The 12,537-nt window shown below is 44.2% G+C and overlaps 1 protein-coding gene across 7 annotated transcripts in view; it reads right to left on the bottom strand.

Moving 5' to 3' along the window:
* mdc1 (mediator of DNA damage checkpoint 1) overlaps nucleotides 1–12,537 on the bottom strand; it is a 50,186-nt gene that overhangs the window by 23,533 nt on the left and 14,116 nt on the right. For 3 of the 7 annotated variants that reach the window (XM_048563803.1, XM_048563808.1, XM_048563807.2), the window contains exons 5-9: nucleotides 11,599–11,697; nucleotides 7,763–7,852; nucleotides 4,733–4,822; nucleotides 3,077–3,166; nucleotides 1,111–1,200 (exon numbers count right to left, since the gene is read on the bottom strand). In XM_048563803.1, coding sequence (XP_048419760.1) covers nucleotides 1,111–1,200; nucleotides 3,077–3,166; nucleotides 4,733–4,822; nucleotides 7,763–7,852; nucleotides 11,599–11,697 — 459 coding nt within the window. The remainder of the gene's footprint in view (nucleotides 1–1,110; nucleotides 1,201–3,076; nucleotides 3,167–4,732; nucleotides 4,823–7,762; nucleotides 7,853–11,598; nucleotides 11,698–12,537) is intronic. The other 4 variants (XM_048563804.1, XM_048563805.1, XM_048563806.1 and 1 more) reach the window with 4 other exon arrangements.

Below are 12,537 nucleotides of genomic sequence, written 5' to 3'. Positions count from 1 at the left end.
TGCTGGAAATCTGAAATAAAATCCAAAAGCACTGGAGAAACTCAGCAGGTCTGGAAACATCTGTAGGAAGAGAAACAAAGTTAACTTTGAGTCCTGTATGACTTTTCTTCGGGATTGTGGTGATGGTTTGGGGGTTGGGTTTGAACAGGTAAATGGTATGTGGGCCATTATTGCAAGATATTTAACTAAAGGAGTACCAAAGTCTGGCTGAAATTGTAGAGAGCCTTGGTGAGACTGCAGCTAAAGGATGGGGTATGATTTTGGTCTCCTTACCCAAGGATGTCATGGAAATTGTGCAACAAATCCTTATCAGACAGATCCCTGCTCTAGTAGGATGGCTGACTGAGGACAGATTGAAGAGACGAGACCTGTATTCTCTGGAGATTAGAAGACAGAGGTGATCTTGAAGGATTCAAATTTTTTTTTACAGACTTCAATGGTACAGACCCAGGGTGTTTGCCTGACTGTAGTTCAGGTGGTGGGTGGGGGAGAATCTAGAAGAAGGATCACAGTCCCTGAATAAGGGGCAGGCCATTCAGGATGAGATATGGAGGACTGTGTTTACTCAGGCACTTGTGGCTCAAGGCTAAAGGCAAGACATCCTATTGTGTGAACAGAGTCAGGTAACAAGTCCATAGATTTAGGGACCTAAACTGACTGACTTCATTCCTTTAAGATTCCCTACCTCAGTGGGCTGTGGAAGTTCAGTCATTGAAGATGTTCTTGACATGCTGAGATATTAAGGGCATCAAGGAGTTCAGGGATAGTGCATGAAAATGACATTGAGGCACAGCTCATCTATGATCATACTGAAAGGCCGCACAGACTTGAGGGGCTGAATGACCTACTAGAAAGCTTCATCCATTAACACTGCCCTTGTCAGTAACACTGTCTCTGCTTAGCTTTGAATTACAGAATCTACACTCTAAAGGTTGTACCCACTGGGAACTAGATCTCCGCCCAGTCATTTCATCTCATCCCTGCACACATCAGAGCCCAGGGTAAAACCCAACAGCATCTCTGAACACTGTGCAGGATTTCAAGGTTGACACAAACAGTTTGAGCCAAAAGTAACATGCTTCATCCTGACTACATGCTTTGGGATCTCACCTTTCAAAATGTCTTTACTGAATGTCGGAGACTGAAAGGTGAATGGCTGTGTAGCCTCTTCCTCTGTATTGCCCACTGACATGCTGCTATCTGTGGAAGAACAGGGAGGGTGCATGATCAGATATGGTGCACGTAACAAAGTCGTTTTCAGAACTAATTTTCAAGTTTCTCCAAAGATCCCAGGGTAAAGGCAGGAGTTCAACTTTTCGATCAGTGTGAGATTACCAGTTCCATGTCCAACCCCGAATGAAGCTGACTGATTCAATCCACACAAAATAGACAGGGGAGTCATGCTGGAGTCAGACAGTTCCGAGTCCTAATTCCACCCATCACTCAAGAAATGCATCTAGGCCAACACTGTAGTGATGCCCTGCCAGAACTGCTATTTTCTGATGAAATGTTCACCCTTTCGGGGGAACAGAAAGATCCCATCACGGTATATCAAAGAACAACAGCAGTTCTGCCCTAATCTCCCCCGAGGCAATATTTAGCCCGCATGAGCGCCACAATAAACAGATCTGGTCATTACTTCATGGCTGAAATGTAACTCAAAAGCACTTCTTTGATTATTAGTGCATTTTGGGATGTTACACGAGATTCTGCAGCAATAAAAATCTCTTGTTTTCTTCTGCAATGGGAGTGCAGTTACAGCAGAGGAAGAAACCACTGTGAAAGGTAAAGATAGCAGTGAGCGGAGATGAATAAGATGTTGGGTTTGAGCAAGACACAAACTTGAGAGGCAATGAAAACATTTGCGTACACAATTGGGTTAGATGACGAATAAAGCTCCCCCGACAGATACCCAACAGCACCTTATAACTTGCAGTAGCACCCAGAAAGGCAGCACCACTGCGTACAGTCACTGGGTTAGTAACCAAGAAGCCAGTTAAAACACTGGGGTCAAAGATTGAAATCCCACCATGGTAGCTGGTGGAACTTCAATTCCAACTGAATCTAGTCTCAATGATAATGACCTTGGCAACTATCATTGATTGCAGTAAATGAGTTTGGATTCACTAGTGGCCTTTAGGATAGGAAATCTGCCACCCTTACCCGGTCTGGCCTAATGTGACTTCAGACAGCAAACATGGCTGACTCTTAACTGCTCTCAGCTCAAGGGCAATTAGGGATGAGCAACAAATATGGGCCACGTCAGCGACACCCAAACAAAGGAGCTTTATAACAAACCTTGATTAAATCATGTTGGAATACTGTGAACAGTTTATATCATTAAAAACTGAAGAGAATGCAAAAAATCTTTACTAGAACATCACGAATAATGAGTGATTAAAACTATCAGGAAAGACTGGATATGATCAAGTTCTTTTCTCCTAAAAAGAAAACAGGGATGGAGGGTGTAACCTGCCCGAAGGTTGTCAAGAGTTAGAACAGGTCTGGTTGGGCAGATAGAAAGATGACGCTTCCACTTAGGAGTCAGAACTCATTAGACTGGTAGTCATAAATATGATTCAACAGGAAATTAAAAAAAAAAGGCAGTGGGAAACTGGAACTTGTACTGCAGGAGGTCAGACAAATAGATGATTAAAGCCGAAGCAATTGTGTACATAAGGCAGAAAGAATGGAAGAATAGGAGAACATAACATGAAGAGGAGTGGGAGGCTCAAGAGCATAGGTATCTGCTTAGATCCTTCAAACTGAACGACCAGTTTCTGATCCAATATAGGGATATTTCCAATTATACTGCACTCAACCATTTCTAGAGGACCTACAGCCCTGAAGGTCACAATCAGAGGAAAACTAGATTTGCACCAAATTCATTTCATCACATTCCTGCAGGCACAGGATTCCACAGGAACATGGTACAGACTCTCCACGAGCAGTTCAATAGGCCCGTGGCTGATTGGGGTGAATCTCCCTATTGAAGGACACAGTGGTTTTAAATATGTTCTTCCACGAGATGTAGCCAGCATTGACAGCCAACCTCTGAACTCTGTTTGACTCTTACGTTTGAAAGCATCCTCACTGGGTGCTGGAGACAGAAAGGTAAAAAGCTGCGTGGCTTCTTCCTCAGCTTTGCTCACTGTTGCTGTGTTACCTGTGGAGGAACAGGACAGGTTTGTGATTCTTCTCTGAAATATACACTGTCTTCAGCCTTCACTTACTGCTCGACTGCTAAAAGCAAGAATGCCGAGCCACTTCCAGCCCCCTGCCCAATCGAAGGGAGTGGTTTATCTTTCTGTACAGGATACAGAATCAGCTGTGGATCAGTCAGACAACACTCTGATCTCCCAATCAGTCGGCCATGGGATCAGGTCCTACTCGTTAGTCTCGACTATGTGATGCTGGTTGACACTGGAGTGCAGCACAGTCAGACATGCTGTCTCTTTGAAAGTGACCCCAATCACGGAAGATCACATCACACTATTTCAAAGTGTTAGAGGAGAATCCTCCTCAGTATCGTGGTCAAATTTTATCCCCTTAACAACATCACTAAATGCAGATATCTGGTCATTAGCTCACGTGGGACCTTGTTGAGGCTAAACTATCTGCGAAATTTCCCACATTGCAACTGCTTACATTTCAAAAGTACTTTATTGAGAACCAAAGCATTTTCAAATGCTCTGAAAGATAATATCTAAACATAAAGTTCATTTTCCCTTCTGCAAAGGAAATCTGCTGACAGCAGACACGGAAAGCACCACAGAGAGAATCGGGGTGACAGATCGGATGTCAGGACAGAAACGATTCACACAGTTGATGAAATCTGTGTACGTTGTAGGTTAAGTAAAATGTGCTCAGTAAAACCAGTTGCTATCGAGTTTTGAGAAGATTTGTAGCTCAGGTTGAGGTTCTGGATGTGAGTTTGTTCGCTGAGCTGGAAGATTAGTTTTCAGACGTTTCGTCACCATTCTAGGTAACATCATCAGTGAGCCTCCGACGAAGCGCTGGTGTTATGTCCCAAACACTACATTGGACAAACTGGCAGAAAGCGAGCCACCAGGATACATGAACATCAACTAGCCACAAAATGACATGACCCACTATCACTCGTATCCTTACATACAGATAAGGAAGGACACCACTTTGATTGGGACAACACATCCATCCTAGGACAAGCCAAACAGAGACATGCACGAGAATTCCTAGAAGCATGGCATTCCAACCGGAACTCCATCAACAAACACATTGATTTGGAGCCAATCTACCATCCCCTGAGAAAAAGAACAGGAAATGACATCACCATCCCAAGGAAACTTAACCAGATAAATAGAAAGTGGGACATAACACCAGCGCTCCGGAGGCTCACTGATGATGTTACCTAGAATGGTGACGAAACGTCTGAAAACTAACCTTCCAGCTCAGCGAGCAAACTCACATCCAGAACCAGTTGCTATGCTGTAAATCTACTTTCATTCACACCACACTGGTCCCATCATTTGCTGAAGACTGCCAATCTGGTGTTAAATGGAAAAATTCACATTCTGTAAGCTCAGTGGGACACTACATTTTGCACCATTTTATTGCATCACTGCAATCTTCGGACCCCACGGAAACAGCCAATGGTCTCTCCAGGAGAACCAACAGACACTTCTATTAATTTTAGGTCTGACACTTGGAGCATCTTACAAACTCGAAGAGGGAGCCTTGGATCAAACCTTACTTTTGCATAGGTCTTTGCCAAATGTTGGAGATCGAAAGATGAATGGCTGTGTCACATCTTCCTCTGTGTTGCTTGCTGCTGTATTGCCAGCTGTGGAAAAAAATAGAACCGGTGTAAGATCGGTCTTTGTCTACTTAGCTGTGAAAGGTGTAGGTCTCACATTCAGTCAATACTGAACTGATTGAACATCCCAGTGGCTACCTAGAAAAGATGGCACACAGTGGTTCTGTCCTTGCTTTGGAACCAGAGAGCTGTAGGTTTGGGTCCCACCCGGGGAGCTTTGAGAGCACCACCTGGGCTGACACTCTAGTGCAGTACTGAGGGAATACCTCACTATTACAGGTACTGCTTTAAGATGAGATGTTGAACTGAAGGCATGTTTGTCTTTATAGGCAAATCAAATTCTCTGCTGTGACACAAATGCAGTTCTCCTAGGTGTCCTCCTTCATATTTAGCCCTCACCTAGCCTTTTAAATCAGAATGAACATCACTACCACTAAATGCTGCAAGTGGCAGAGAACAGATTGATGGTCTAATTCTTTACATTTCAACTTCAGAAGTTGGTAATGGGCTGTAAAGGATTTTGAGATGTTCAGAGATCACGAGGTAGCTGTGTAAATGCAAATTCATTCTCCCTTCTGCACAGGGGGCAAGGTAACAGCAAAAATTACGCCCACTGGGGATAGAAGGAAGGATCGGTGCCAACATATAGGGTCGTGAGTTTGAACAGGGCAAAGGACGCTGACACAGTTGATGAAAGCTGTGCACTGTCTGGATTAGACACCAAACTAAACACACTGCAGACAGCTCAAAAGAGGTTTACTCTCTCTCTCTGTGGTATTGCAAGGTTCTCTCTGTTTACACTGCACTCAGCTGTCTAAGACTGAGGGATGTCCATCTGGTGTGGAAATTCAGAGTCTACAGAGTAAACTTGGCGCCCAGTAGGAAACTAGATTTTGCCCCATTTCATTCCATCACTGCCAACTGGAAGGTCAGGGTCATTCCTTTGGACAAAGCAGAGGTGTTACACAAAGCAAAGCAGTCAGTCGGTCTTTTGATCTCGCCAATGTAAAGATGACAAAACTGTGAGCCTCGAATAGTTTATAACAAGGTGTAGAGCTGGATGAACACAGCAAGTCAAGCAGCATCAAAGGAGCAGAAAAGCTGACATTTCAGGTCGAGGCCCTTCTTCAGAAACAGGGGAGGGGGAAGGGAATTCTGAATTAAATAGGAAGAGAGTGGGAGGCGGATAGAAGATGGATAAAGGAGAAGATAGTTGGAGGGAAGACAGACAGGTCAAAGAGGTGGGGTTGGAGCCAGTAAAAGGTGAATGTAGGTGGGGAGTTAGGGAGGGGATACGTCGCTCCAGCTCAAGGGAGCAGGATGAGGTAGGAGATGGGGATACGGCTTGAGATGGGAGGAGTGGATAGTTGGGAGGACAGGTTAGGGAGGTGGGGACGAGCTCAGCTGATTTTGGGGTGTGCTCGGGGGAGGGGAGATTTTGAAGCTTGCGAAGTCCACATTGGGAACCCTGCAGCCCAAGGGTATCAAATGAAATATGAGATGCTGTTCCTGCAGCTTTCATGTGGCATCATTGTGGCAATGCAGGAGGTCGGGGGGGGGGGGGGGGGGGGGAGGGGTGGTGTGCACGTGCGGGGGATGGGTGTGCGCGCAGGGCGGTTGGGGGCGGTGGGAGGAAAAAGAATTGAAATGGTTCACGACTGGGAGGTGCAGCTGTCTGTTGCGAACCGAGCGCAGATGTTCCGCAAAGCAGTCCCCTACTATCTCTGTACCCTGTTATCTCAGATTCTCCAACATTGGCAGTTCCTATTTGCCTCAAATAGTTGACTAGATTGAAAGTAGTACAAATGAAATGTCATTTCACCTGGAAGGTGCGTCTAGTGAAAGAGGAGGTGAAAGAGCAAATGCCACATTTTCTGAGATTGCACAGGAAAGTGACATTTGGGGGTGAAAAAGTGTTGAGAGTGATGTAGGAGTGGACCAGTGTGTAATGGAGGAAACAGTGCCTGCAGAATACTTGCATGGAGTGGAACGGTGTGTTTGGTGGTATCCTGCTGCAGACAACTCCATATTAAGTGCCATAGCTTCAGAGCATGATTTCTGTCCTCCACTTACTTACAGCAACATCCCCTAAGCCTTCTTCAAGTCCAAGATGGCATTAGAGGGAGGCTCCTGAGCTGGAGCTCATCCCCTCTCTTTCTCACCATTTTTCCTTTTAGATTTTAGGGTTTCTTTTCTCTACTTACTTCTGGGAGAGAGCTCAGTCGTGGAGGTAGCAGTGGCAACAGCAGCAGCTGGGGGCTATAGCAGTTGGCCACGAGATGGCTGGTGTGCCTGGGCAGAACTCTAACAGTCAGCTTCTTTGAGACACGGAGTGTGGCAACAGCCAGGGGCCTGGAGTGGACTCGAGCTGGGGGGTGCAGTCGTCAGCCAGAATTGAGCCCGAAGTGGGAGAGTTAGAGTTCTTGTGAGGAGTGCGAGCCCAGCCTAGTCAGGCACTTATGGACTGTGGCGTTGAACTGTTAACTGTGTTTCTTTGTTCTTCTGCTTTTTAGGAAGAAGGACTGTAATATTTGGCTTTTTAAACTTTGTTTTTTCTCTTTTTTGGCTTTGTTCCGTACCTTTGTCCTTACAATAGAGCCATAAGTGTTGACTTGCAATCTTTTCACTATCTCCCTGTGAGTATGTGACAATAAACCTAATTAAAGAACACCATTTTCCAGTTCCTATCTGTTCTCGGAAACAGGTAAGTCAGCATTGAAACATTAACTATGTTTGTCTCTTCACATACGTTACCAAACTTCTTGTTATTAATGATACAGATCTTTTCTTAACCTAAGAAAGGCCTCCCACTGTCCTTCAGACTCCTGCACTCAGAAATCGGTGATATTTCTTCTGAAACTATTACCTGAAGTGATAAAATGGACAAAATGCAGCAAAGACTAATTTTCTCTGACGAAAGCCATCGAGAGCTTGTGAATAGAGTAAATGCTATTAAACCTTGCCTACCCTTGATAGGGTCCTTGTTGAAGGTGGGCGATTGACAGGCCAGCAACTGCGTGGGTTTCTCCTCAGTGTTAGCACCTACTGTAATGCCAGCTGTGGTGGAAAGGAGAGAGAATGAAAGTGAGCATTATCCAGCTAGAGAGTCTTCCCACATCTGCCCGACAGGAAATGGTGGCTCCTCAGAGAAGGTATAACGGCCAAACTCATCCAACATCAATCTACCCTTACAGTGGAGTGTCACAGTCAGGATCAGAAAAGAATTCAGATTGAGCTCGTAGGAGCTAGCTTAGATTCTAATTAGGACGTCTCATTGATATTGTGATTTAAATCTGTCTTCCTTCCCAGTGGGAAATATGAACAGGATATTAGATTATAGGAAACAGGCTGACAATCTCTACAACCACCCAATTGAAAACAGTTCATTTGTCACAGTTGAGGGATTGCAACCAAAGCTCTCTTGGTTTCAAAGGCTATTTATGCACTGGGTCTGTCAACTGAACCTTGGAAGGAGTGGAAATAAGAACAAAGATCCCTTGATGGCGTGCATTGACATTCAATGGTATTATCAGAGTAAATATCCCACTATCAATAGCCTGGGAGCTACCATTGACCAGAAACAAACATGCAGCATCCACAGGGACAGATTTGAGGTTGGAAGCTCTGTGGCATGTAATTCATCTACCATCTCCCCAAAGCCTGTCCACCATCTACAAGGCAAGTGAAGAGACTCCTGACTTGTGCCTGGATGAGTGCAGCTCCAACAACACTCAAGAAGTTTGATATCATGCAATACCACTTGACTGGTATCTGATTCACCACCTTAAACATCCACTCCCTCCACCAGTAATAGTTACAGTGCACACTGCTGCCACTATCTACAAATTGCACCACAACAAGCCACCAATGCTCTTTCAGCAGTACCTTCCAAACATGTGACTTCTATCACCTAGTCAAACGCATGCAACAGACATATGGGAATACCAACCCCCGCAATTCCCCTCCAAGCTACAAACTGACATGACTTTGAAAAAAAACCCATAGACAGTACGTGGCAATCACTGGCTATTGCCAAACACCAAACGCCCAGAGGGCAGTTAAGAGACAATCGCATCGCTAAGGGTTTGGAGTCACGTGTAAACTTGACCAGGTAAGGATGGCAGATTTCTTCCCCTAAGGTGTGATGTGGTGGATTTTTACCACAGTTGACTGTGGTTACAGGGCCACCAATAGGACAGCATTTAATTTCAGACCTTTTTTTAAAACATCGAATTCATACTTAGTCACAGTGGGATTCAAGCCCATGTCCCAGAACATTAGTATAGGCTTCTAGGTTACTCGTCCAGTGACACTGTCATCTCCCCACTTTGAAATTACTTGGAAATGTATCACTGGATTAAACTCCTGAAACTCTCTCCCTAATAGTTTTGTGGATGTTCCTATACCAAGGGACTGCAGCGGAACAAGGAGGCCACCTACTCCAGGACAACCAGGAATGAGCAATCAATGTTGGCTTTGCTAGCAACATCCAAGACCCATTAAGAATAAAAGAAGAGAATATCTAATGCAGTCAGTAAGTGGAATTAAAGGATAGAACACTGGGACGCAGAGAGAAATCACAAGGTTGACAGCACACTCAACTGCCAGAGCAGCAGTGCTCAGTTAAAAACTGGCCACATAATAACTTATTTACATTGCCACTATATGATCTATATCACTATACGCTATATGAAGTATCTGAAGAGGAGCAGGAAACTCTGTTTCTGTCCAATTTACAACTCTCAGATCACAACAACCGAAAGGAAAACAGAAGAATTGTTGGGTCTCTGTGATACCTAAATTCAATGCAAATTTCAGTTTGTCTGCCTACAAAACAAGAAGTTATTAGACAGCAAAAATACCTTATTGGCTGTGAAATGCTTAGGAGAATCCAGCAGTTGTGATGAGACGCTCTATAAACACATGACGGTCAGCATGGATTTATGAAGGAGAAATCATGCTTGACAAAGAGTTGACAAGGGGGAAGCCAGTCAATGTAGTATATGTGGGCTTGCACGTAAGTCCCACATAAGCTATTAATATGCAAGATTAAAGCCCATGGGATTGGGAAAGTGTATTCAGATGGATTGGCTGGTTGGGGCAGAGGATACAAAGAGTAAGAATTAATGGGTCCTTTTCAAACTGGCAGGCAATAACTAGTGGGGTGCCACAGGGATTGGTGCTAGGACCCTGGCTATTCACAATATACATTTATGATTTGGATGAAGAAATAAAACGTAACATGTCCAAGTTTGCAGACAATACCAAGTTGCGTGGATGGGTGAACTATGATGAGGATGATTTTCTGCATGATCTCGACAGATTGGATGAGTGGGCAAAGCAATGGCAGATGCAGTATAAATTGATAAATGAGAGGTTATCCACTTTGGAAGCAAAAACAATGTGGCAGATTACTACCTAAACAGCTGCAAATTAGGAGAGGGGAGTGTGCAGTGGGACCTGGGTGTCCTTGTGCACCAGTCACTGAAGGGAAGCATGCAGGTACAGCAGGTGGTAACAAAGCAAATAGTATGTTGACCTTCATTATGAGAGGTTTTGAGTACAGGAGCAGGGATGTATTGTTGCAGTTGTACAGGGCCTTGGTGAGACTACACCTACAATATTGTGCGTAATTTTGGTATCCTTTTCTGAGGAAGGACGCTCTTATTCTCAAGGAACTGCAGCAAAGGTTTACCAGGCTGATTCTGGGAATGGTAGGTCTGATGTATTGACTGGAGAGATTGACTAGATTGGGATTGTTTTCGCTAAAGTTCAGACAGATGGGGGTGGGATCTCATGGAGACTTATAAAATTCTAACAGGACTAGACAGGGTAGATGCAGGGAGGATGTTTCCAGGATGTTTCTGGCCACGTCCAGAACCAGGGGTCACAGTACGAGGATTTGGGGTGGACCATTTAGGACCAAGATGAGGAGACTTTTCTTTACCCAAAGAGTGGCGAGGCCGTGGAATTCATTACCGGAAGTAGTTGATGCCAAAACACTGAATGTATTCAAGAGGCAAGTAGATATAACACTTGGGGCGATCGGAATCAAAGGTAATGGGGAGAAAGCAGGATTAGGCTATTGAGTTGGACAATTAGCCATGATTGTAAAGAATGGTGCAGCAGACTCGAAGTGCTGAATGGCCGCCTCCTGCTCCTATCTTCTATGTTTCTTTCCATCTTTTCATTTTCCTCAATACCCTTCATTCCACAGCACACTTTAATTCTGCCAATTCTTGAAAAGGTCACAATCTCTTTTGCCACAGGCTGCTTGACCTGCTGAATGTTTTCAGTGACTTCAACTTCACTTCTTTCCAAGAATTCGGCCAGAATTAACTTGCCAACCAATCTCCAGCCTTTACTCTTGTAGCAAATAGTGATCACTTGAAATTTAGCATTCTCCCTTTAGTCCACAAGATTCAGCACTGTCTCTCTGTTCTCAGCAACATTTTCTACATGCCCAATTACTAGCATCTGCAGTATATTGAGGTACTTCTCAAGTTTAGTCACTATTGCTGACTTTAAAAATGTCACTGCTCATTAAAATGATATTGTTTGAGGGATAAATATTGGCCAGGGCACCAGTGAGAACGGCCCTCATCATCTTCAGGGAATCGTTTATCTCCATGTGAGAAAGCAAAGGTTGAACAACTCAGTCAAAAGGTGGCACTTCCAAAGATGTAGCATTCTGAGTACTGTCCCTCCATACAGTGGTATTTCATCTGTACAGTCCAAAATTCTCAGCTCAAGGGATCAGGAATATACAACGGAAACGTGAAAAAACTCAGGAAAGCACTCACAGTCTGGCACATGATTGTTTCCTCCTGTTGCTTCATCTTGGGTGTCCGAAACATTTAGTGTGAAGCACTGCGTTGGCTCCAGAGCGTATGACTCAGTATCTGTGTTCAGATAATAAGCATCTCTCTCAGTAAGTCAACCACAAAGATCTATTGGCAGACGAATGACTCAAAGAATTTACAAATGTAATCAGATCATTTGGCTTACTGACTCGGGCCAATCAAGACCCATCCAAGTCTCCTCCATCTCACCCCATCGGCATAAACTCAATACCTTCCTCCCTTGTGTGTTTAATTGGCTTTCCCTTAGTTACATCAATGTGATTTGCTTCAAGGATTTGAAATGGCATCAATTTCCACATTCTCATCACTCTCTTTGCTAAAGAGGTTTCTCCTGAATTCCTTATTGAATTTATTCACAAAACAGTTCACAACACACAGCAGATTAAAATGGCTTCAAACTGACTTATTAATGCTAAAGCTTGGAGGAACAAGATACTTAGTTAGGAGGGCCTGGCACATTTGAGAAAGGAAGTGGAACTTGAGTTTCCAATGATCATGTCTCTACAGTCGGTTACAGGAGGTTTGCAAGCAGTTACTCATAACAAGGCATGAACTATGACTCAGGTTAGCCAACAAATCCCTCCTCCCCTTGTGTGGACATGACAGCCCATAAGATTATTTTTGCCTTCCTTCCATCCTCGACATTTCTGCCCTGCACATACCACAGGCAGTTATTAACAAAAGGCTGGTGCCAGGTTGGTTTGTACTGCCAGTAGTCAGTCTCAAATTACATTTCCTGCTTTTCACTTCGACCATCAGCTGATGTTCCAACTTGCTGGATTGACTGGACAGTAATTTGGGCCTAAAATAGTGGCCAACTTTGAAAAAGAAGTGGTGTCAATCCAAACTGGACCGAAAACCTAAACAATTCGAACCCAA

Source organism: Stegostoma tigrinum, chromosome 34, assembly GCF_030684315.1.
Source record: "Stegostoma tigrinum isolate sSteTig4 chromosome 34, sSteTig4.hap1, whole genome shotgun sequence".
NCBI classification, from domain to species: domain Eukaryota; kingdom Metazoa; phylum Chordata; class Chondrichthyes; order Orectolobiformes; family Stegostomatidae; genus Stegostoma; species Stegostoma tigrinum.
This window is presented reverse-complemented; position numbering and strand designations above follow the sequence as displayed.